Raw genomic sequence first — 25,736 nt, forward strand, 5'->3', positions numbered from 1 at the left:
AACTAATTATTTGTTACAATTATAGTGGCGGGTGGCACGGTGGTGTAGTGGTTAGCGCTGTCGCCCCACAGCGAGAAGGTCCTGGTTCGAGCCCCGTGGCCGGCGAGGGCCTTTCTGTGCGGAGTTTGCATGTTCTCCCCATGTCCGCGTGGGTTTCCTCCGGGTGCTCCGGTTTCCCCCACAGTCCAAAGACATGCAGGTTAGGTTAACTGGTGACTCTAAATTGACCGTAGGTATGAATGTGAGTGTGAATGGTTGTCTGTGTCTATGTGTCAGCCCTGTGATGACCTGGCGACTTGTCCAGGGTGTACCCCGCCTTTCGCCCGTAGTCAGCTGGGATAGGCTCCAGCTTGCCTGCGACCTTGTAGAACAGGATAAAGCGGCTAGAGAGAGAGAGATGAATTATAGTAGCATGTTAGTGGGTATTGCTTTGTTACAAATGCATCAACACATAGCAGTGCTGCTGGGTTGTTGTTGCTTTTTTAAACAGTGTCACTGCTGACTAAATACTGAAGGTCTGGAGGTTAACACACAATGAATGAAACACCACCCGAATATCTGCCAGAGCTGGCCATATGGTGGTCCCTCCAATGATGCACAGTTTCCCTGTACAATCGAATGTTTTCACTGCTCTAACATACTTTATTCAACTAATCAGCTAATTAACAGCCTTTCTTGAGAGAATGTTTTTGTGTTAGAGCAGGGAAAAGTAGTAGTCTAGGATGGAGTAGTAGGCTGACATTGTACCCTATAGACCAGTGTTTCTCAACCACTGGGCCATGGCCCATTAATGAGTTGTGAACCGCCATCTAGTAGGCCGTGAATTTTTTAAAAGTCGAAGCTAGGTTTTAGTAGGGTACTGGGTTGCATCCGACATCACATCCGCCTCATTATATATGCAAGACATGAAGTGGTGGTCGGCTGAGCTCACTGTTCACAAAGCACGACTATCGCTGGGGTGCCTTGCGAACCATTAAAATGCCCTATGCTTGCATTGTTTTGGGCTGCTTGAATCAAACAAACCGTGAAACTGACAAACATTTCTTCTGGGTTCCCTGGGAAGTGATAAAGGGTGAAAGGGCAAAGGGTTTTACTAAAAGACGATGAGAAAGGTGGCTCTTGAAACTTTCGCTGCGATGGAAGGGAGCGGAGTCAAAGAACGCTCAAGTTTGCAGTGATCACTTCGTGAAAGGTTTGTAAATTCCTCTGATTTATTTCGTTTGGATTCGCAAATCACTTCTCATCATTTTCCGTTATTTTGTGGTGTTTTGAAGTTCAGGAGGTGCTTAAGTCCTCAGATGTGTTTTTGTTTATTGTTTGATCGTGGTTGCCATATTGTAAACTAACGTGTATATAATACATGTAATGCCTAGGTATTTAAAGGAGTTTCTGTGGACCTTTGTGAATGATTTACCTGGAAGAGAAGAGCAGTGAGGATTGAGAATCGAGCGGCTGTGGTTTGTTTACACCTGATACTAAAACTTGTAGCGTCTTAGCAATCATCGTGAAGACACGTACAAAAAGCCCAAAAATTCCTACTTGCCCAGGCATAAATGACAGAGGATCCATCTTGTAGTGTTTTCATCCCCAGATCTTTAGCCCAGCCACGTATAAAAAGTCGTACACCTCCATGCTCTTCCAGGTTTTCATCTGTTTGTCCATGTAGAATAATGTCTGCAGCACCAGGTAGTTTGAAATGTCAGGGAACTCAATGGATGGACAATTTTCCAACTCATAGGAAAAATCCTTCTTTGTTAGCATGTAAGGATCTAATCCCATTGAGTGGTTTCTGTATCGAGTTATTTTGAGTGTACGTCTTGGTATTAATAACTTGCTTGTTTGCTGTACACAAACATGGCAATAAGTTCTTGTGTTAATAAACCAGACTCCACTTTTGGATCATTAATCCTTTCTGACTGAGAATGCCCTGCATGCATGGTTTTATGTTGGCTTCTGGCACATCCATACAGTTTTAAAAACAATACCTACAAATAAAAACAGTTTGTTTTTATTGCATTAATTTAATTCTCATCTGTAACAGGGAGTGATGTTGCATTCCATCAATACACTTTACAATAGATTATTAGATTCTAATAGAATAGATGAGCCAAAATAATTGGGGATCTTTTTGAACGGGCCCCAACTCGTTACAAGTATGCATAGGTGGGCCTCAAAGCAGAAAAGGTTGAGAACCCCTGTTCCAGACTACAGTAAGTAATTACATATATATCAGCAAAATACACCAGTATGGCAAGATTACAGTGTAGATGCACTCAATATGCACTATATGGCCAAAAGTTTGTGAACATCTAACCATTGTAACTATATGTGCTTTTTGAACATCCCATTCCAGATTTAGCCCACCTTTGCTGTGATAATAACTTCAACTCTTCTGTGAATGCTTTCCACTAGATTTTGGAGCTTGGCTGTGTGGATTTATTCTGCTACAAGAGCATTAGTGAGGTCAGCACTCCAATTAATCCCGAAGGTGTTCAGTGGGGTTGAGGTCAGGGATCTGTGCAGGACACTCAAATTCTTCTACTTCAGCCTTTGCAAACCATGGAGCTCAGTTTGCGCACAGGGGTACCTTAGTATTACTGTAGTGTATATAGACATTCTAGCTTGGCCACAGCTTAGGGAAGGCCCCCATATAGGTGTGATCCCCAGTATACAGTGGTGCTTGAAAGTTTGTGAACCCTTTAGAATTTTCTATATTTCTGCATAAATATGACCTAAAACATGATCAGATTTTCACACAAGTCCTAAAAGTAGATAAAGAGAACCCAGTTAAACAAATGAGGCAAAAATATTATACTTGGTCATTTATTTATTGAGGAAAATGACCCAATATTACATATCTGTGAGTGGCAAAAGTATGTGAACCTCTAGGATTAGCAGTTAATTTGAAGGTGAAAGTAGAGTCAGGTGTTTTTAATCAATGGGATGACAATCAGGTGTAAGTGGGCACCCTGTTTTATTTAAAGAACAGGGATCTATCAAAGTCTGATCTTCACAACACATGTTTGTGGAAGTGTATCATGGCACGAACAAAGGAGATTTCTGAGGACCTCAGAAAAAGCATTGTTGTTGCTCATCAGGCTGGAAAAGGTTACAAAACCATCTCTAAAGAGTTTGGACTCCACCAATCCGCAGTCAGATAGACTGTGTACAAATGGAGGAAATTCAAGACCATTGTTACCCTCCCCATGAGTGGTCGACCAACAAAGATCACTCCAAGAGCAAGGCGTGTAATAGTCAGCGAGGTCCCAAAGGACGCCAGGGTAACTTCTAAGCAACTGAAGGCCTCTCTCACATTGGCTAATGTTAATGTTCATGAGTCCACCATCAGGAGAACACTGAACAACAATGGATGGCAGGGCTGCAAGGAGAAAGCCACTGCTCTCCAAAAAGAACATTGCTGCTTGTCTGCAGTTTGCTAAAGATCATGTGGACAAGCCAGAAGGCTGTTGGAAAAATGTTTTGTGGAAGGATGAGACCAAAATAGAACTTTTTGGTTTAAATGAGAAGCGTTATGTTTGGAGAAAGGAAAACACTGCATTCCAGCATAAGAACCTTATCCCATCTGTGAAACATGGTGGTGGTAGTATCGTGGTTTGGGCCTGTTTTGCTGCATCTGGTACAGGACGGCTTGCCTTCGTTGATGCAACAATGAATTCTGAATTATACCAGCGAATTCTAAAGGAAAATGTCAGGACATCTGTCCATGAACTGAATCTCAAGAGAAGGTGGGTCATGCAGCAAGACAACGACCCTAAGCACACAAGTTGTTCTACCAAAGAATGGTTAAAGAAGAATAAAGTTAATGTTTTGGAATGGCCAAGTCAAAGTCCTGACCTTAATCCAATCGAAATGTTGTGGAAGGACCTGAAGCGAGCAGTTCATGTGAGGAAACCCACCAACATCCCAGAGTTGAAGCTGTTCTGTACAGAGGAATGGAGCGGAGAGAATGGAACGGAGAAATTCCTCCAAGCCGGTGTGCAGGACTGATCAACAGTTACCGGAAATGTACTTTTGCCACTCACAGACGTGCAATATTGGATCATTTTCATCATTAGATACAATCCCGATTCCAAAAAAGTTGGGACAAAGTACAAATTGTAAATAAAAACGGAATGCAATAATTTAATTTACAAATCTCAAAAACTGATATTGTATTCACAATAGAACATAAACAACATATCAAATGTCGAAAGTGAGACATTTTGAAATTTCATGCCAAATATTGGCTCATTTGAAATTTCATGACAGCAACACATCTAAAAAAAAAGTTGGGACAGGGGCAATAAGAGGCTGGAAAAGTTAAAGGTACAAAAAAGGAACAGCTGGAGGACCAAATTGCAACTCATTAGGTCAATTGGCAATAGGTCATTAACATGACTGGGTATAAAAAGAGCATCTTGGAGTGGCAGCGGCTCTCAGAAGTAAAGATGGGAAGAGGATCACCAATCCCCCCAATTCTGCGCCGACAAATAGTGGAGCAATATCAGAAAGGAGTTCGACAGTGTAAAATTGCAAAGAGTTTGAACGTATCATCATCTACAGTGCATAATATCATCAAAAGATTCAGAGAATCTGGAAGAATCTCTGTGCGTAAGGGTCAAGGCCAGAAAATCATACTGGGTGCCCGTGATCTTTGGGCCCTTAGACGGCACTGCATCACATACAGGCATGCTTCTGTATTGGAAATCACAAAATGGGCTCAGGAATATTTCCAGAGAACATTATCTGTGAACACAATTCACCGTGCCATCCGCTGTTGCCAGCTAAAACTCTATAGTTCAAAGAAGAAGCCGTATCTAAACATGATCCAGAAGCGCAGACGTCTTCTCTGGGCCAAGGCTCATTTAAAATGGACTGTGGCAAAGTGGAAAACTGTTCTGTGGTCAGACAAATCAAAATTTGAAGTTCTTTATGGAAATCGGGGACGTCGTGTCATTCGGACTAAAGAGGAGAAGGATGACCCAAGTTGTTATCAGCGCTCAGTTCAGAAGCCTGCATCTCTGATGGTATGGGGTTGCATTAGTGCGTGTGGCATGGGCAGCTTACACATCTGGAAAGACACCATCAATGCTGAAAGGTATATCCAGGCTCTAGAGCAACATATGCTCCCATCCAGACGACGTCTCTTTCAGGGAAGACTTTTTGCATTTTCCAACATGACAATGCCAAACCACATACTGCATCAATTACAGCATCATGGCTGCATAGAAGAAGGGTCCGGGTACTGAACTGGCCAGCCTGCAGTCCAGATCTTTCACCCATAGAAAACATTTGGCGCATCATAAAATGGAAGATACGACAAAAAAGACCTAAGACAGTTGAGCAACTAGAATCCTACATTAGACAAGAATGGGTTAACATTCCTATCCCTAAACTTGAGCAACTTGTCTCCTCAGTCCCCAGACGTTTACAGACTGTTGTAAAGAGAAAAGGGGATGTCTCACAGTGGTAAACATGGCCTTGTCCCAACTTTTTTGAGATGTGGTGTTGTCATGAAATTTAAAATCACCTAATTTTTCTCAGTTTAAACATTTGATATGCCATCTATGTTCTATTCTGAATAAAATGTGGAACTTTGAAACTTCCACATCATTGCATTCTGTTTTTATTTACAATTTGTACTTTGTCCCAACTTTTTTGGAATCGGGGTTGTAAATGACCAAGTAGTATAATTTGTGTCTCGTTTGTTTAACCCTTTGATGCAAAACATGGGTCAAAAGTGACCCGGCTGAGTTTTTATCTTCTATATCTTTGCAATAAATTAATTCCATCATTCAGTATTCAAGATATTCCTCAATTAACTTGTTTTTGATCATCATACATCCTTATTTTATTTTTTCCTTTCTTACTTTTTGAATAAAAACCCTTTTTGTATCACTACCCTTCTAATGCACAACATGGGTCAAAAACGACCTGCATTCATCTCATCTCATTATCTCTAGCTGCTTTATCCTGTTCTACAGGGTCGCAGGCAAGCTGGAGCCTATCCCAGCTGACTACGGGCGAAAGGCAGGGTACACCCTGGACAAGTCGCCAGGTCATCACAGGGCTGACACAGACAACCATTCACACTCACATTCACACCTACGGTCAATTTAGAGTCACCAGTTAACCTAACCTGCATGTCTTTGGACTGTGGGGGAAACCGGAGCACCCGGAGGAAACCCACGCGGACACGGGGAGAACATGCAAACTCCACACAGAAAGGCCCTCGCCGGCCCCGGGGCTCGAACCCAGGACCTTCTTGCTGTGAGGCGACAGCGCTAACCACTACACCACCGTGCCGCCCCACCTGCATTCATTTTCCAGGTTATTTCATGTATGGCTGAGTGTTTCTATGATGTACTTTTGAAATAAATTCATTTTGTCATTTACTTTTCCAAATACGCAGTAAATATCTTGTTTTTGTTTAGCACAAATCATCATTTTTATTTTTCCTTTCTTAAGTTATGAACAAGCACAGCTTTTGTAATTCTACATCAAGTTTACACACATGGGTCAGAACCGACCCGCATGCATTTACTCCAGCGTTTGGTGGGAACTGTGAATTGTGCTTGTGCCAGACATTTCACAGCTCAGCACAGCGCCCTTTGCCCATCTAATACATGCAAGGAATGTTTTTCAATTGTTCGAACATTACCTTAGAAAAAAATTGATTATGTTTAGGTTACGTTGAGAGTGAGTAGATTACTTGTCAGAAAGTTACAAGTAATTACTATTAGCTACCGAGCTGTTGACATATTCTACTTTAGTTAGCTAATTTTATTGGAGTTGGCTTAGCTAACTACATAGTTAATAAATAAATAAATAACTGGCCCCATTCACTGCTAAAGTAATTACTTGAAACAAATTATTATTATAGTATTAAGACATTTAATTTTAAATCACACTTGGATGACCCATGTGTAGAAATATAAAAAGTATTTTTGTTCATGAAGTAGGAAAGAAAAAATTAAATTAATGATTTGTGGTAATTAAAAACAAGATATTTAAAGAATACTTGGAATATTCAATCATAAAATAAATTGATTTCAAAAGATAGAGCAAAGAAAAACTCAGTCAGCATGAAATAACCTGGAAAATGAATGCGGGTCATTTTTGACCCATGTTGTGCATTAGAAGGGGTGCGCATATGTTTTGCATCAAAGAGTTAACTGGGTTCTCTTTATCTACTTAGGACTTGTGTGGAAATCTGATGCTGTTTTAGGTCATATTTATGCAGAAATCTCGAACATTCTAAAGGCCTCACAAGCTTCCAAGCACCACTGCGTGTTCATTTCAGTCCTAGGAAACGCACGGAGCAGCTTCTGCGTTCAAATATTGAAAAGTGCACATGTATTTTAATGTTTTGTCACGATGCGGCGCTAAAGCACAGAGAATATCAGCTGGCTAACAGGCTCCTGCTGCTGGAGTGGACAGTGTCCTTCGCCTGCACACTGAATCACGTCTTGAATAGCCGCTCTGTTGGTTTATTTGATAAATATGTCTACTACTACCGGTGGCGGAGAGTTCGGCAATCCTCTGCGAAAGTTCAAGCTCGTCTTTTTAGGCGAGCAAAGCGGTGAGTGGCTTCCGAGACCAAATATTCCCTGATGAAATGCAGAGACGGTGGTGATCAGACAGGCCGAGTGAGAGGAGGATGCTCCTCCAGCTGACAGCCCGGTCTAAATTAGCAAGTTAGCTAAGCTAGAGGCCTCGGAGTGCTAAAATATGGAGAAATATTTGGTTAGAAACACCCACAGTGACTACAGAGAGTTCTTATTCCTTAAACAACAACAATAATAAGTTCGACTGTGCGGTGCATTTAGTAATTCTGTAATCACTGCTTGTTGTGTTGGATTTAGATTAGCTTCAACCCTGCCCATACGGTATAAGCTCGACGTTTTCTCGAGCTAAAACGTTAACGTGGATATATTAACTGGTTTACATAACCTGGCACTATATTTGATAGCATATAGCAATGCTCGGTTCCATCTTTGCATTTCTAAGGCGAAGTCTTATTTCAGTTAGCTAAGAGGTGATGTGGCTGTTTAGCTAAACGCCAGCGCTAGCTTGCTACATTCCTAGACAACGCAGCTAGCTAATGCTAGTTAGCTAATGACTGGTAATCACAATGTAGCTAGCTGCCTTTCTGTCCAACATGACGTTAATTTAAGCAAAAATAACGTCTAAATACGTGTATTTGATAAAATTGGTGGTAATTCAGACTTAGCTGGGTACAGGCGATTGCTAAGTCCGTGTTTATCAACGATTAGCATTAGCATGATTAGCTGTCTGGTTTAATCGTCGATGGATGATTCATTTCACGTTACACACCATCTCCATTTTGCTTTCATGATTTCGAAGCAACGTGTCGGTATTAAAATCGCTTACAAGTAGCTGGCATTTAAAAATAAATATAGATTATATATATAAATTGATTCGTAGCTAGGCACTGACACCACCCATGTTGCCAACTCAGCGACTAGAGTTCACACAATGTCCCACTGATCAGTGACTACATGCTTTTGTGGTATATGATGTGTACACGGATATATGAAGAACGTTTGATAGAAATAAATATGTATATATTTTTCTTGTTTCTGCAGTTGGGAAGACTTCTCTGATCACCAGGTTTATGTATGACAGCTTTGATAACACCTACCAGGTACAACAGAAAACTACATCAGTCACTGTACAACACAACACAATCTTGATTAGGGTCCCAAAATGGGGCCTTCATACCTAATTTACAAGGGTTTTATAAAAATATAAATTAAAATTACAAATAATGTAGAAGTAGATGAAAATATTCCATGGAAGTATATAGAAATGAGTTAAAGTGCATATCACGGGTAAATTCAGGAGCAAGACCAATGTAGTTCTCCTATTTTATATTAAACTTTGGTCAAATATCTGTCACGTTTTGCATTTTGTGCAATTTTTTTTTTTACCTTGCGCAATACCAGAAAAATTCAGTTGAAATCAAGCCATTTGAGGCGAATTGGTCCGCCTCTGAAAAAACTTGGCATTTGGATTTCCTGGGAAACACTGATTTTCGTAGCGTCGTGTGCGGGACGCCTCCTTCTGAATCCTATGCCAGCGCTGGTTTGTTTATGAGAAAATGACCTGGTGGTTTTCTGCAAATTTCTTCAACGTTATCCCGTAATTATTAAAATGGTTAACAGATGTATCGTAGGAGGGTGTAGCAACACCAATCATGATGGGATTAGTACTCATCGTTTTCCAAAAGACCGGACAATGAGAGAGAAATGGGAGCGCTTGGTCTACACAGGCTGTGCACTTAAACCGTGCAAGCTTGCACAGCCCGGTGGTGCTTCCGCAGGTGACGTCACGAATCTGGCTCCAGACTCGCTTGGGATTTTTCCAGACGTGTTTTGTTATTTTATTTTTTTCTGCTGTAGACAGATGGTCTTGTGCAAAATTACCCTTCTGGATGAGTGTGTAAAGGGACATACTTTCATATAAAAAAAAACGAAATTGGTTCAGAATATGCCCTTTAAAACCTAATAAGAGTATTAGAGCGGCGGCTACAATTATCGACACCATAATCTTTTGGCCGTTGCAAAAGTAGAAAAGACTTTCAGTATGTAAATTGTGCATGAATAATTACTCAAACTTCCACTGGGGAAAAAAATGAATTGATTCCTGATTACTTAGCGTATCGGATCACGTGACACCGTTCCACAATTATCGACACCTTTGTCCACAGTTATCGACATCCAGATGATTATTTATATATGGAAAAAAATCGGTATGTGGGGCGGCATGGTGGTGTAGTGGTTAGCGCTGTCGCCTCACAGCAAGAAGGTCCGGGTTCGAGCCCCGTGGCCGGCGAGGGCCTTTCTGTGTGGAGTTTGCATGTTCTCCCCGTGTCCGCGTGGGTTTCCTCCGGGTGCTCCGGTTTCCCCCACAGTCCAAAGACATGCAGGTTAGGTTAACTGGTGACTCTAAATTGACCGTAGGTGTGAATGTGAGTGTGAATGGTTGTCTGTGTCTATGTGTCAGCCCTGTGATGACCTGGCGACTTGTCCAGGGTGTCCCCCGCCTTTCGCCCGTAGTCAGCTGGGATAGGCTCCAGCTTGCCTGTGACCCTGTAGAACAGGATAAAGCGGCTACAGATAATGAGATGAGATCGGTATGTGGTATTAAGTTAAAGTTTTTTTTTTTTTAAATTTAAAATTTGTTTTATATAGACTTATGTTTAGTACAGAATATCTTTTATGTAAATAAGGAAGTAATTCTAATGTTTGCAAACAAATTACCTCATAATGTTTAACCTGTGACAGAAAATCTTTTTGTTCCACTTTCTGCCCACTAAGGACCGGCGAGTGGCCTAGTGGTAGCGTGTCCGCCTCTCGATCGGGAGATCGCGAGTTCTACTCACGGTCGGGTCATACCAAAGACCATCATAAAAATGGTGCCTACTGCCATCTGGCAAGGCACGCTGCAATACAGATGCGAGTGGGGAGTCAAACTCTTGCGGTTACCAGAGAGCTAGCCCCCCACTGTAACCCTAGCTATGTGAGAGGCCGAGGGCTATGGAAACGGAGATCGGCGCCACCCTATGCGCCACGTGGCTTGGGAAGGACTTTGATTGATATTTGATTCTGCCCACTAAGTATTTTCATAGATCACATTTTGTTAATCATTCGTTGTTGTTTGTATTAATTTCTAGTTTTGTAGTTTGCCAATAATTCAAACAATGCTCTTTGTTGCAATTATATTATATTCAGATTGGTGAGGCTTCAGTATTTTCAAACAAGTGTTTGTTTTTTTTTAAATTGAGATTTTAAATTTACATCTAAAAATATAAAATGTCCACTGATTTTGTAATATGTGGTAGATATTTACAACAAGCTGCAAAAAACCCATATTTTCTGAATGGAATAGAAAAATCTGAATATTTCAAGCATGTCATTATTTATATGCCTGGAATTTAATTCTGATCCAATTCTGTTTATTGCAATACGATTCCAAATACTCTATAAACACTTATAAATCAGGAAAAAAATATTATAAATCACAGCACTTATTTTTTTTTAAAGTACTTCATCTACTTCACTGATGTTCCACAAAGATCAACACAGAACGGTTGTAAATGTCACTTAATTCCACAGGGTGTCGATAATGGTGGACACCGGTGAAAGTGATCACTATTATCGACACCTCATGTGATTCTCAAACACGCGTTTAGATGCAAAACGGCGACTATCAAATGAAAGAGTAAGAAACAAAGTAGGTTTCAACGAGGAGATCATGAAATATCGGTGAATTTGAGAAGTAAAAACATGTCCATGATCTTTCCACCATGCTTACCTGCTATGATAACGTCCAGGTTTTCCTCAAATTGCTGATCGTGCTGAAAAAAATTCTATCTTGGGTAACGAGCTGTGTCATCAGACGACAAGATCAAAGGCTGAGGGGGAGGGTCTTCCGGTTGATTAATTAAACAGTAATAACTGTTGTAACTGAAACTCAGCTTTGTAAAATAGTTTTTTATTGGTATATCTGAAAAGGTGCCGATAATTATGGACTGTCGATAATTGTAGCTGCCGCTCTATTTACAGTGTTATCATAAAACTTGGCAGAACTAGGTGTGCAGCCACCTCTTGAGATAATGCAGCTTTAAGTTACGTTTAAAAGTGGATACTGATAGAGAATTGGAAGTTGCCTCTGGGAGTGTGTTCCAGAACGAGACCCTTCTCTAAAGAAATGAGTTCTGTGCCTTGGCACTACGACACTTGGGGATATTTAGATTATTTTGATGTATACTGGAGCGTTTCCTGAACAAGCTAGTAGGATAATTAGGGGCAAGATTATTCAGGCAGGCGGCACGGTGGTGTAGTGGGTAGCGCTGTCACCTCACAGCAAGAAGGTCCGGGTTCGAGCCCCGTGGCCGGCGAGGGCCTTTCTGTGTGGAGTTTGCATGTTCTCCCCGTGTCCGTGTGGGTTTCCTCCGGGTGCTCCGGTTTCCCCCACAGTCCAAAGACATGCAGGTTAGGTTAACTGGTGACTCTAAATTGACCGTAGGTGTGAATGGTTGTCTGTGTGTATGTGTCAGCCCTGTGATGACCTGGCGACTTGTCCAGGGTGTACCCCGCCTTTCGCCCGTAGTCAGCTGGGATAGGCTCCAGCTTGCCTGCGACCCTGTAGAACAGGATAAAGCGGCTAGAGATAATGAGATGAGATTATTCAGGCATTAATGCATTAGTACGGTTTCTATTATGGTTAATAAATCAGACACAGGCAAAAGCTTCAGTTCCTTGAGAGTCGGTGTTACGTGATCATATTTGCGTTGCCCAATTTGAAAATTCTGGACTAGCTGTAACTTGGGAATATTTGAATTGCTGTTACTTGACCAGGTAGAAGAAGAAGAAGCCTTTATTTGTCACATGCACACAGTGAAATTCCTCCTCTGCATTTAACCCATCTGAAGCAGTGATCACACGCATGCACACACAAGTGAGCAATGAGCGCGCATACGTACCCCGAGCAGTGGGCCTGGTGAGCAGTTGGGGGTTAGGCGCCTTGCTCAAGGGCACTTCAGCCCAAGGCCGCACCATGTTAACCAAACCGCATGTTTTTGAACTGCGGGGGAAACTGGAGCACCCGGAGGAAACCCACACAGACATGCAAACTCCACACAGAAAGGCCCCCGTCGGCTGCTGGGCTCAAACCCAGAACCTTCTTGCTGTGAGGCAACAGTGCTAACCACTACACCACCGTGCCGCCCTTAAAAAAAAAAAAAAAGTTAAAAAAAAGCTTAGCAAAAATTAGAGTTAATGATTGTAAAGAGTGTCTGACAGTCAAAAAGGTGACAGATCCTACTTATGAGTTTGCTTATTAGACCTGTGGCTAGAGTCCCTGATATAGAACTCCTGTCAATAGGACATGAATATACATCAGCATCCTCAGTTTTGTTTTGTTTTTTTTTTGGTTTGTTTGAAGCATGATTTTGTGAAAAGTATAGCTTGAATATTAACACAGTACAGTGGGGCAAAAAACTATTTAGTCAGTCACCAATTGTGCAAGTTCTCCCACTTAAAAAGATGAGAGAGGCCTGTAATTTTCATTTATAGGTATACCTCAACTATGAGAGACAAAATGAGGAAAAAAAAATCCAGAAAATCACATTGTCTGATTTTGAAATAATTAATTTGCAAATTATGGTGGAAAATAAGTATTTGGTCAATAACAAAAGTTCATCTCAATACTTTGTTATATACCCTTTGTTGGCAATGACAGAGGTCAAACGTTTTCTGCAAGTCTTCACAAGGTTTTCACACACTGTTGCTGGTATTTTGGCCCATTCCTCCATGCAGATCTCCTCTAGAGCAGTGATGTTTTGGGGCTGTCGCTGGGCAACACGGACTTTCAACTCCCTCCAAAGATTTTCTATGGGGTTGAGATCTGGAGACTGGCTAGGCCACTCCAGGACCTTGAAATGCTTCTTACGAAGCCACTCCTTCGTTGCCCGGGCGGTGTGTTTGGGATCATTGTCATGCTGAAAGACCCAGCCATGTTTCATCTTCAATGCCCTTGCTGATGGAAGGAGGTTTTCACTCAAAATCTCACGATACATGGCCCCATTCATTCTTTCCTTTACATGGATCAGTCGTCCTGGTCCCTTTGCAGAAAAACAGCCCCAAAGCATGATGTTTCCACCCCCATGCTTCACAGTAGGTATGGTGTTCTCTGGATGCAACTCAGCATTCTTTCTCCTCCAAACACGACAAGTTGAGTTTTTACCAAAAAGTTCTATTTTGGTTTCATCTGACCATATGACATTCTCACAATCCTCTTCTGGATCATCCAAATGCTCTCTAGCAAACTTCAGACGGGCCTGGACATGTACTGGCTTAAGCAGGGGGACACGGCTGGCACTGCAGGATTTGAGTCCCTGGCGGCATAGTGTGTTACTGATGGTAGCCTTTGTTACTTTGGTCCCAGCTCTCTGCAGGTCATTCACTAGGTCCCCCCGTGTGGTTCTGGGATTTTTGCTCACTGTTCTTGTGATCATTTTGACCCCACGGGGTGAGATCTTGCGTGGAGCCCCAGATCGAGGGAGATTCAGTGGTCTTGTATGTCTTCCATTATCTAATAATTGCTCCCACAGGTGATTTCTTCACACCAAGCTGCTTACCTATTGCAGATTCAGTCTTCCCAGCCTGGTGCAGGTCTACAATTTTGTTTCTGGTGTCCTTTGACAGCTCTTTGGTCTTGGCCATAGTGGAGTTTGGAGTGTGACTGTTTGAGGTTGTGGATAGGTGTCTTTTATACTGATAACGAGTTCAAACAGGGCGGCACGGTGGTGTAGTGGTTAGCGCTGTCGCCTCACAGCAAGAAGGTCCTGGGTTCGAGCCCCGGGGCCGGCGAGGGCCTTTCTGTGTGGAGTTTGCATGTTCTCCCCGTGTCCGCGTGGGTTTCCTCTGGGTGCTCCGGTTTCCCCCACAGTCCAAAGACATGCAGGTTAGGTTAACTGGTGACTCTAAATTGACTGTAGGTGTGAATGTGAGTGTGAATGGTTGTCTGTGTCTATGTGTCAGCCCTGTGATGACCTGGCGACTTGTCCAGGGTGTACCCCGCCTTTCGCCCGTAGTCAGCTGGGATAGGCTCCAGCTTGCCTGCGACCCTGTAGAAGGATAAAGCAGCTACAGATAATGTGATGTGTGTGTGTGTGAGTTCAAACAGGTGCCATTAATACAGGTAACGAGTGGAGGACAGAGGAGCCTCTTAAAGAAGTTGTTACAGGTCTGTGAGAGCCAGAAATCTTGCTTGTTTGTAGGTGACCAAATACTTATTTTACTGAGGAATTTACCAATTAATTCATTAAAAATCCTACAATGTGATTTCCTGGATTCTTTCCCCCCATTCTGTCTCTCATAGTTGAAGTGTACCTATGATGAAAATTACAGGCGCCTCTCATCTTTTTAAGTGGGAGAACTTGCACAGTTGGTGGCTGACTAAATACTTTTTTGCCCCACTGTATATGAATAGGCATGTACTGATTAAATGATTATACAGTCAAGTGCATACACAGTAATCAGGATTAACATTATTCTTATGATATTATATTTAAAGTGTTGATCAAATGTCATCAGGCAGGGTTTTTTTTTCCCCTTCTGTCATTTTTTTTTTTTTCCCCCCATCTGGTGAAAAGGAAAAAAAAATTCTGAAGACAGCAGTCTGTATGATGCCTTTTAAATGGGACAGATTTATGTCGCCTGTAGTAACAGTATTTTGATGCGTCCATGATAACAGTACTGTGTGTTTTGAATAATGCAGTACACAAGAGCATTGCAATATTAAACACAGCTCTATAAGTAACTTTACTAAGTTTATCAATTTTCTTTCCTTAGGCAACAATTGGCATTGACTTTCTATCAAAAACCATGTACCTAGAAGATCGTACGGTAAGCAGCTTTTATCCTTCATAACGTTCAAAATGCTTTCACGACTGTCACCGTGTAGTTTTTGTTTGTTTGTTTGTTTGTATTGTTTTGGATGACGGATGTTGATTTCATTTTCCTACCCTGAAACCCACTCTGATTTTTTTTTTTTTTTTAAAGCATTGGCCACCCTGTAATATTTTAATGTTTTTTTTTTGCACATAGCATGGTGCAGCTTAATTTTTTTTTTTTAATATCCACCAAACTACCCTATTAATTTAATCCTTTGCAACAACACAGCAGAGGTGTTTGTTTTAATTTCTTTTAGATGTGCACGCATGTACCTTACTACAGCCATTGTGTCATGCCTTTTTGGTTTAGTCTTTCATTTTGGTTTGGTTGTGTCTTTGTCCACTCATGGCTCTTTGCCCAATGGGGTTCTTGTGACTCATGTTGCACGGATGCTGGTAGATTCGGCTACAGTTGTGGGACACGGCAGGGCAGGAGCGCTTCCGTAGCCTCATCCCCAGCTACATTCGTGACTCAGCAGCTGCTGTGGTGGTCTATGATATAGCAAGTAGGTAGCTGGGTCTCCTGCTTCACCCCATCATGATGCCTGTAGCACATGGTGGAGTAGATTTGGGAGCTAGTTGGGGTCAATGGCACTCGCAGAGCTTTGAGTATGTTGGACAACTCAGAATGGCTCCGTGAGCCATACTGGATAAATGTTTGGATGTTTAATGTAAACTAATTGAATTCAGCGTCCAACAGAGTAGTTACAGGAAAAAAAAGGCATTTATTTAGGAAAAGGGGAGGAAAAAAACTGTTAAGTGCATTTCACAGCAAAAACCACACAAAGATGGTGTTCATGCATGACGGAGCAGAGTGTCCAACATTACTTCAGCACAGAGTGCCATTTCTAAATTGCCTTGTCAGGAGCAGAAATGAAGAAATTCATCGCTGAAATCATAACTGCTTGTTTGCATGGAATGATCCCTTTTAACATCTTGAAATCTAGATTCACTGAACTGTGCGTCTGTCTGTCTGTCTGTCTCAATTGTAAAGATTTATTTTCTCTGGTTTCTGATTCCTCCCCCCCCTTTTAAACAAGCTTTCTTTCAATCTGATCTGTTTACTGAATTTTCATTTATTTCGCTGCTACTATTCTCTGTTGCATGCTGTTGACTGGGTCCTCAGGTTCGGCTGCAGCTGTGGGACACTGCAGGGCAGGAGCGCTTTCGTAGCCTCATACCCAGCTACATCCGTGACTCCACTATTGCTGTAGTGGTGTATGACATCACCAGTGAGTCAGAGCCACTCATTTGCTTAGCAGAGCTCTGTATTCCTAAGCTAGCATAGCCTAGCACCTAGTGTGGTCATAATATTAAAGCATCACGTGATAGTGGTAGTGATATTAAAGCATAATATGCAAGACACTCCATAAACTACAAATTTCAGCTTGTCAAGATTTCATGCTTCGACTAAACTGCTTTTCACCGTTTGACCAACTTTTCTACTAATAGTCTACGTTCTCCGTTTCCTCTCAGAGCTTGCTTTAGCGCGTCCTCTCTTTCATGCAGTGATTAATCAAAGCTGAAATGAACGGCACGTTCACCACAGCTGAATTGAAACTATTATTTCTCTCCTTTAGATCTTAACTCATTCCAGCAAACTTCAAAATGGATAGATGACGTCCGAACAGAGAGGGGAAGTGATGTCATTATCATGCTGGTTGGCAACAAAACAGACTTGGCTGATAAAAGGTATAACATCGATAGATTAAAAAAATAATTTAACTGTTCAGACAGATGTACTATTTTATAACAGACCTTCTCATTCTTGAGAAAATCCTCTCTCAACCTCCAGCGACAAAGACTTCTTTCCTTAATCAAGTTGGATGATGCATGTATTCAGCATCTCATTTCATTTTAATTGCTCCTTTTGCTCTTTATGATTTTGATGCGGCTCCTTTTCACCACCAGCTTTGAAGTCATGTTAATCTTTGTTTTAATCATTATTCGTTTTTGTTTAATATGACATTTTGATTTGATTTATTTTGATTATCACTTTTTTTTTTTGTCTTTCCATTCTCCATTATGATTTGAACCATTTCCTCACCCTCTCCCTTTACATTGGACTATGGCAGGCAAGTTTCAGTAGAAGCTGCAGAGAAAAAAGCACGGGAGCTCAGTGTGATGTACATAGAGACCAGCGCCAAGGCTGGTTATAACGTCAAGCAGGTGGGTCTTCTAGCACAGGTGTGTAGACAGGAGCTGGTCGTACCCGTCACCTTCCCAGATCTTAATTTCCGTTGTGGATTTGACCACACTTCATGAATATTTTTCCGTCTGAATGTTCTAATGATCATTGTTTTACTCATTATTGACCTTTTGATATTGTTTCTTGCCTGCACTGCTGTTTCTTTTTATTCTGAGCTTTTAAAACATATTATAGGAAAACTAATCTTTCCTTTTTTTCCTCTTACTAATCTAAAGTTGAGTTGTTTTTTTTCTCTTTTTCTCTCTTCTTCTTGTTGGCATCTTCCCCAATTCTGTTTATGTTCCACCCTCCCTGCTCGGACTTGAGCAGACAGATCACCACGGAGGAGGGCGAGCAGAGGGCTAAGGAACTGAATGTCATGTTCATTGAAACCAGTGCAAAAACTGGCTACAATGTCAAACAGGTATAGACTTAATGAACTGAAAACAGCCCAGCCCGTCAGCCAACCTTTTCTACTACTATCTTCCACTTGCTTTTGTTTTGCTGTCCCTTTCAGCCTCACCCAGTGCTTTTAGCACTTTCTCCACAGTTCATATGCAAAAGGATTGTGCTAAGGGCAACACCTGGGTCTGCTTTGCTCTTGCTTGTAGGTTTTGGTGCGTTTGCTTGTCATGAGGGTCTTTTGCATGTTGGTACAGCATGTTTTCATTTATATGACTTGATTTACCTGGTAAAACTGCGAGTATTTCTTTGTAATCAGGATCTTTAGCTCATGCACGCATTATTTCATTCCATTCGGGATGTGCCTTCTTTCTAATTTTACTATTCAAATATCTATAAGAGTTAAGGAAAGGAAGGATATTTGAGTTAAGAGCGAGGAGAGGGAAAAGCCGTCTTTAACGTGGCGAAATCAAGCATCTTTTTGTGGGGGTGATGCATGTGTGTTATAAAGAAATGACAAATAGAAATCTTAAAGGAACAGTCCACCGTACTTCCATAATGAAATATGCTCTTATCTGAATTGAGACGAGCTGCTCCGTACCTGTCCGAGCTTTGCGCGACCTCCCAGTCAGTCAGACGCGCTGTCACTCCTGTTAGCAATGTAGCTAGGCTCAGTATGGCCAATGGTATTTTTTGGGGCTGTAGTTAGATGCGACCAAACTCTTCCGCGTTTTTCCTGTTTACATAGGTTTATATGACCAGTGATATGAAACAAGTTCAGTTACACAAATTGAAACATAGCGATTTTCTATGCTATGGAAAGTCCGCACTATAATGACAGGCGTACTAACACCTTCTGCGCGCTTCGGCAGCGCATTGATCCGGAGCTCAGATATCAATGCGCTGCCGGTGCGGACTTTCCATAGCATAGAAAATCGCTACGTTTCAATTTGTGTAACTGAACTTGTTTCATATCACTGGTCATATAAACCTATGTAAACAGGAAAAACGCGGAAGAGTTTGGTCGCATCTAACTACAGCCCCAAAAAATACCATTGGCCATACTGAGCCTAGCTACATTGCTAACAGGAGTGACAGCGCGTCTGACTGACTGGGAGGTCGCGCAAAGCTCGGACAGGTACGGAGCAGCTCGTCTCAATTCAGATAAGAGCATATTTCATTATGGAATTACGGTGGACTGTTCCTTTAAACACCGGCAAAAGTGTATTTACTGAATATCGAGCCTGTAGCGAACTCTGGCATTTGTAAAATTCAAACTTATTGAACGTTCTAACCGGCACACGAGTTAGGAGCGAAAATCTTCCTGTCATTTGGTCAGTGGCAATACGTGTTTATAGTGACCTGATGGTCAGTATAGATTTTTAGACACTATACTTACTATAACAGTGAATGAAACCAAAATAAAAGCTTTAAGAATTTTACTGGCGTTGTACTTAACATTATTGGAAATGATACGTTTTGTCCCTCAAGCTTCGTATCTGATCACACACGAGAGTAAAACCGCTCGCTCCTGAGGCATTAGTCCATAATGGCCCCTTGTGCAGCGTGACAGTGCTGCTCTTTGCATTAAAATATTGCCTGAGGAAGAGGGTTTTTTTTAACATTTTGTACCGTGTTAAAATGGACTTGGTGCGCAGTGAATACCCACATTCGTGTACCTATGCACATCCTTAGGTCCCATGTTACAAGTATCTTAAAGGTAGACTGACTTTCAGATGTTTCAAGTTTAGGCCATAAAAAGAATTTTCCCTGACACCCGGTGACTTTTGTTTCATGGACTGAAAGCTACCGAATTTGAGTCACAGACTTCCAATTTTATTATTATTATTTTAAATAGAACAACTCAGGGCTCTACATTAACTTCTGAAACCACTTGTCCTGTCGGGCAAGTTGAAAGGAAATTTACTTGTCCGAATGTGAAGTTGACTTGTCCGAAGAAATATTTGGAGAAAAAACCCCACAAAACTATTTGTAACCCAACAATCTTAATTGCGTTTGTTTCCAAATTCACAACATATGCATAATATCTATGAATCAAAAATAATCAATACTTGGGGGCGTCATGGCTCAGGTGGATAAGGTGCCATACCATAAATCCGGGGACCCGGGTTTGATTCCGACCCGAGGTCATTTCCTGATCCCTCCCCGTCTCTCTCTCCCGCTCATTTCCTGTCTCTACACTGTCCTATCCAATAAAGATGAAAAAAAGCCCAAAAAAAATCTTAAAAATAAAAGAACATCCGGCGAGTCATCAAAACAATATGTCGAGTGAGATGCTTTAGAAATCATGTGAATAAACTGATAAATTTGATACAGTGGCATGCAAAAGTTTGGGCACCCTTGCTGAAAATGTCTGTTACTGTGAATAGTTAAGTGAGCAGAAGATGAACTGATCACCAAAAGGCATAAAGGTAAAGATGAGACATATCTTTTCAGCGTTTTATGCAGGATTTGTGTATTATTTTTGTTTTGTACAATTGGAGAGTGAAAAAAAGAAAAGGAACACCATGCGAAAGTTTGGGCACCCCAATATATTTGAGTTCTCAGGTAACTTTTACCAAGGTTCCAGACCTTAATTAGCTTATTGAGCTGTGGCTTGTTCAAATTCTTCGTTAGGAAAGGTCAGATGATGCAGATTTCAAAGCTGTATAAATTCTCTGACTCCTCAAACTTGTCCCTAAAATCAACAGCTATGGGCTCCCCTAAGCAACTCCCTCACATTCTGAAAAATAAAATAATTGATGCTCACAAAGCAGGAGAAGGCTACAAGAACGTAGTAAAGTGTTTTCAGGTAGCTGTTTCCTCAGATTGTAATGTTCTCAAGAAATGGCAGTTAACAGAAACAGTGGAGATCAAGGTGAGGTCTGGAAGATGAAGAAAACTTTCTGAAAGAACTGCTCGTTGGATTGCTAGAAAGGCAAATAAAAACCCCTGTTTGACTGCAAAAGACCTTCAGAAAGATTTAGCAGACCCTGGAGTGGTGGTGCACTGTTCTACTCTGTAGCGACACCTGAACAAATATGACCTTCGTGCGAGAGTCATCAGAAGAAAACCGTTCCTGTGTCCTAGCCACAAAATTCAGCGTCTGAAGTTTGCAAATGAACATCTAAATAAGCCTGATGCATTTTGGAAACAAGTCCTGTGGACTGATGAAATCAAAATAGAACTTTTTGGCCACAATGTGCAAAGGTATGTTTGGAGAAAAAAGGGTGCCAAATTCCAGGAAAAGAACACCTCTCCCACTCTGAAGCATGGGTGTGGATCGATCATGCTTTGGGGTTGTGTTGCAGCCGGTGGCACAGGGCACATTTCACTGGTCGAGGGAAGCATGGATTCGAATAAATGCTAGCAAATTCTGGAAGCAAACATCACACCATCTGTAAAAAAGTTGAAGTTAAAAAGAGGATGGGTCCTACAATAAGACGATGATCCAAAACACACCTCAAAATCTACAATGGAATACCTCAAGAGGCACAAGCTGAAGGTTTTGCCCTGGCCCTCACAGTCCCCTGACCTAAACATCATTGAAAATCTGTGGATAGATCTCAAAAGAGCAGTGCATGCAAAACAGCCCAAGAAACTTGTAGAACTGGAAGTCTTTTGCAAGGATGAATACACGAAAATCCCCCAGGTAAGAACTGAAAGATTATTAGCTGGCTACAAAAAGTGTTTACAAGCTGTGATACTTGCCAAAGGGAGTGTTACTAAGTACTGACTATGTCAGGTGCCCAAACTTTTGCTTCAGGTCCTTTTCATTTTTTGGTATTTTATGCCTGTAAATGATGGAAATAAAAATGTAATCTTGTGGAAAATATTAAAGAAATGTGTCGTCTTTACCTTTATGCCTTTTGGTGATCAGTTCATCTTCCGCTCACTTAACTATTCACAGTAACAGACATTTTCAGCAAGGGTGCCCAAACTTTTGCATGCCACTGTATGTAACCCGAATACCGGCGTATTTTGGCAATTGTCCGATCGGACAAGTAACTGAGACGATGAACTTGTCTGACATTTAAGGATCACTTGTCCCGGACAAGCGGACAACCGTTAATGTCGAGCCCTGCAACTAATGAATTTAGAGCCACGTGGCCCTAAATTCTCCACTATTTTTTTTTCTTGCTTCACCATGATGCAATACAAGATGCTACATCATGCATCACATGGTGGGCTTTCCCCGTTCACACAAGGCATTGTGGGATACAAATTTGAAACAGGAAAGGGAAGTGGAGGACGTGAGTGTGTGCATGAAACATGGAAGAACGACTACAGTAACAGAAAGCGAGAAGAAAAGATATGTTGCGAAGGAAAGGAAACATGGGACCAAACTAATAAATCTCAGTGGTCAGCGAGCACCTCGGTGTGACCAGCTGTTCGTTTAGCGACCGACTGATGTAACTGTCAGTGCACAGTCAAAAGTATGTGCACACTGGACTTCCTCTGTTTGCTTGACTGCACGAAGCGGGTGATTTCATGCAGATTACTTGCTCAGGAACCCCCTTAAATTAAATAACTTCCCATCACAGAATGGCTTGTTTTATTTAAAGATAGTACAGAAATAAACACATCACAATGACCAAATTTCAGAGGGAGCTAAATTTCACCGATTTTTATGAAATCGAAAGGCCGTCTACTTTTAAATAACCGATGACTTAGTGATATGTATGCGTAACTCATCTTGACTGTGATTTGTTTAATAAATTTGTATACGAAAATGATGACTTTCACTCTTCTTGCAGCTTTTTAGACGTGTTGCTGCAGCCTTGCCTGGGATGGATAGCGCACCAGAGAAAAGCAAGGAGGACAGTATCCTTTAAAATGCTTACGTGTTCATATCGGACACCCTGGGTGTTGTCTGTGCTCATGGTGTACTGAAATGTTTGTGTCCTTTAATCTTTGAGAATCTCATTATAGGCCTTAGCAAACATTTTAAACATCAGACCATGGGTTCAGCATCTCTGATTTTTTTTTTTAAATAAATTTTCTCTACAAATTATGGTTAGTTTTGGTCGGTGTGAAGTTTTTGTTGATCATTTTACTTCCGTTTCTAGGAAAGCTAGAGTTGATCTCTGTGAATTTGTATGATGTCGTCCTTAACTGCGTTCTCTCAGTGATTGATATCAAACTGGAGAAATCTCCAGAACTGCCGGTGACTGAGAGCAGCTGCTCATGCTAGTAACCACTCCAGACTCTCACCAGCTCGGCCTCCTCCCCACCAACAGCTTGTCTCTCAGTGGCCCTGTGCCATTAGTCAGAGCCTTTTATTTCCCCTTGACTCAGTGACTTTTCGGAGTAACCGTGTGGATGTGCTATTACTCTGTATTACAACAGATTATCAAAAATATATATGTTAAAGGAAAAACAGTAAAGAAATTTAAGCATAGGTTATACCCTCATTGGATTCATATCTATTCTGACTGCATGGCATTGTGTATGATTGCGGACTGACACGGCTCAACTGCTCTTCTCTTGCACTTTTATTTTTTGAACATCAGTGCCGTCATGCTCATCATTATCCGTTTGTTTCAGATTACCTAACTCTCTTACGTTGGACCAAGATCCTCATCTCATAACACCTTGCTATTTTATTGGAGTGAACAGAAAGGCAATGGCAAACTAAATAGCATTGTTTTATTGATTAACTGTAAGCATACATCACTGATGATTTTTAACAATTAGTTGTGGTTTTTTTTTTTTGTTGTTGTTTTTGTCTTTCATATGACAGTAGAAGGGCCAGTTCTGACATGGATATTGAGGGATCTCTTCTAGCTTTGGATGATTGTGAGGGTAAAAAGTCTCATGATGTGTTTTTAAAAAAGCCTAAACAAACTTGTAATTGAATGTTAATGAATTTGGTGCTCGGGATCAGTACAATTAGGGTTTTGTTTCAGGGTATAGGTGTTGGCCAAAGAAGACTTGATATCAATAGGATCATTTTAGACATACCTCTGCATTTTGGTCAAATGCTACATCTCTTTCACCCTTTTTACACACATCATGGAGTTTAAATGCCCCTAGCTGGGGGTGAAAAGCTGTGGATATACATTCGGAAGATATTCTAGATACTTGGGTTCTTTAAACACGCACCCTGTATTATAACTACCCATAAACTGTAATTATGAAGCGTAATTAATGAATACTTGGATCGTACCTGGTTGGTTTCTTGGAAGCAAGGAGATGATTACACACTAGTGGGTGTACTGAATTTCAGCAGCTGCATCTGGAGTGTGTGCGTGCGCACGTGCGCTCTCTGCACTCTTCTCGTCTTGTGTTCAGTAAACCATTGCAGGACCAGCATGTTATCTAAGGGCGGTTTAAACAGAAAAGGCACCAAATCACAACATTGTGGTTTAGAGAGGCCTGCTGATTTGCATAAAGTTACAGAGGTTGAGTATGTGGAGTTTTCCCCCTTATGCACAGCTATCGCTTAGCGTAAAGAACCGTCTTGAAGAGTTTAACCATGTGTTGCTAATGCTCGTTTTAAGACTGTTGGTTTTATATGTTAATTTATTTATCTCACTAAGAACAGAAAATGTGTCTGTGTGCTTGGCCTAAATGGCAGTTCTTAAACACTTGGGGAAACAGTCAGTTGATTTATGGCTTGCATTTCTGCTTTGGCTACTGTACCACAGAGACCTGCGCTATGCTCATTTTCTCTCAGTTGTATGCTCTGTGTGTAGTTTTAAGGATCTGGCGAGACTGGATCTATAGTTGTGTACATGCACTTAAATGTACATTCTTTGACAGCACCACTACACAGCAAGCTTGTTTTTTTGAAATCTTAGCATTTGACATTGTTTGGATATGTAAGTATTTAATTACAAGAAACATCTCTCCTGAACAGCTGTACACTTATTGTCACTGATTGAATACTCAGCTGTGTGCTATTCTGAAGTGTGTTTGTCTGTTTGAAATATGCTGTCTTACTAGTGTTTAGCTAAATTTATGTGGGAAAAAAAAATGCATTCTCTGCTGTAAAAAAAAAAAAAGAAAAGTGAAAGCAACACTGAAGTGTATCACATGAAATAAAGAGATTTCACCAAGCATTCATCTTGACCAAGGATTGGATTTATTTGTTCAGGATTGTCATGGAACATGATTTTCGTGTGTGTGTGTGTGTGTGTGTGTGTGTGTGTGTGTGTGTGTGTGTGTGTAGATACAGAAAGAGGAATGTGAGAGGTGCAGTTTCTAGTGAAACTGAGGGTTTTTTAGTGTATCTGGTGAACAAAGTGCACTATTTAGAGTTGTAATATATTCTGGACTGAGTAGTAGAGCTCAAAGATGATATGAGGAAAGGTGTGATGGTCGATAAAGCTGAAAAAGAAACTATTCATCACACACTTGTGAAATTTCCTCTCTGCATTTAACCCATCTGAAGCAGTGAACACACACATGCACGCACACACATGAGCAATGAGCGTGCACACATACCCAGAGCATGGGCAGCCATGTTAACAGCGCCCGGGCAGCAGTTGGGAGTTAGGTGCCTCGCTCAAGGGCACCTCAGCCCAAGGCTGTCCCATACTGTATTAACCTAACCTGCATGTCTTTGGACTGTGGGGGAAACCCACACAGACACGGGGAGAACATGCAAACTCTGCACAGAAAGGCCCTCGCCAACCATGGGGCTCGAACCCAGAACCT

General features: G+C 41.4%; 1 protein-coding gene across 5 annotated transcripts; it reads left to right on the top strand.

The window, feature by feature from the left end:
• The first annotated feature begins 7,386 nt into the window (after window positions 1-7,386).
• Window positions 7,387-25,148, top strand: rab41 (RAB41, member RAS oncogene family). 5 transcript variants are annotated; one of them, XM_060927728.1, is made up of 8 exons: window positions 7,387-7,582; window positions 8,610-8,668; window positions 15,384-15,437; window positions 16,611-16,716; window positions 17,065-17,176; window positions 18,003-18,096; window positions 22,832-22,898; window positions 23,204-25,148. In XM_060927728.1, exons 1-8 carry the CDS (start codon window positions 7,504-7,506, stop codon window positions 23,266-23,268), a joined length of 636 nt encoding a protein of 211 aa, XP_060783711.1. In that variant the 5' UTR covers window positions 7,387-7,503; the 3' UTR covers window positions 23,269-25,148. The 5 variants fall into 5 exon arrangements, 4 of the variants coding, with proteins under 4 accessions (XP_060783711.1, XP_060783710.1, XP_060783709.1 ...); XM_060927727.1 differs by lacking the exon at window positions 16,611-16,716 and adding an exon at window positions 15,885-15,990 and having other exon boundaries at window positions 7,394-7,582; XR_009655227.1 differs by lacking the exons at window positions 16,611-16,716; window positions 23,204-25,148 and adding exons at window positions 15,885-15,990; window positions 17,560-17,653 and having other exon boundaries at window positions 7,396-7,582.
• The last annotated feature ends 588 nt before the right edge of the window (window positions 25,149-25,736 follow it).

Source organism: Neoarius graeffei, chromosome 8 (assembly GCF_027579695.1).
Source record: "Neoarius graeffei isolate fNeoGra1 chromosome 8, fNeoGra1.pri, whole genome shotgun sequence".
In the NCBI taxonomy this organism is placed as follows: Eukaryota; Metazoa; Chordata; class Actinopteri; order Siluriformes; family Ariidae; genus Neoarius; species Neoarius graeffei.

What these genes read in the sequence shown, in the direction of transcription:
- rab41 (XM_060927728.1), top strand. Translation starts at nt 7,504, where the DNA reads ATGTCTACTACTACCGGTGGCGGAGAGTTCGGCAATCCTCTGCGAAAG. An exon ending in AGTGGTGTATGACATCACCA is followed by an intron (nt 16,717 to 17,064) that starts GTGAGTCAGAGC and finishes TCTCTCCTTTAG; the next exon opens with ATCTTAACTCATTCCAGCAA. An exon ending in ACAGACTTGGCTGATAAAAG is followed by an intron (nt 17,177 to 18,002) that starts GTATAACATCGA and finishes GGACTTGAGCAG; the next exon opens with ACAGATCACCACGGAGGAGG.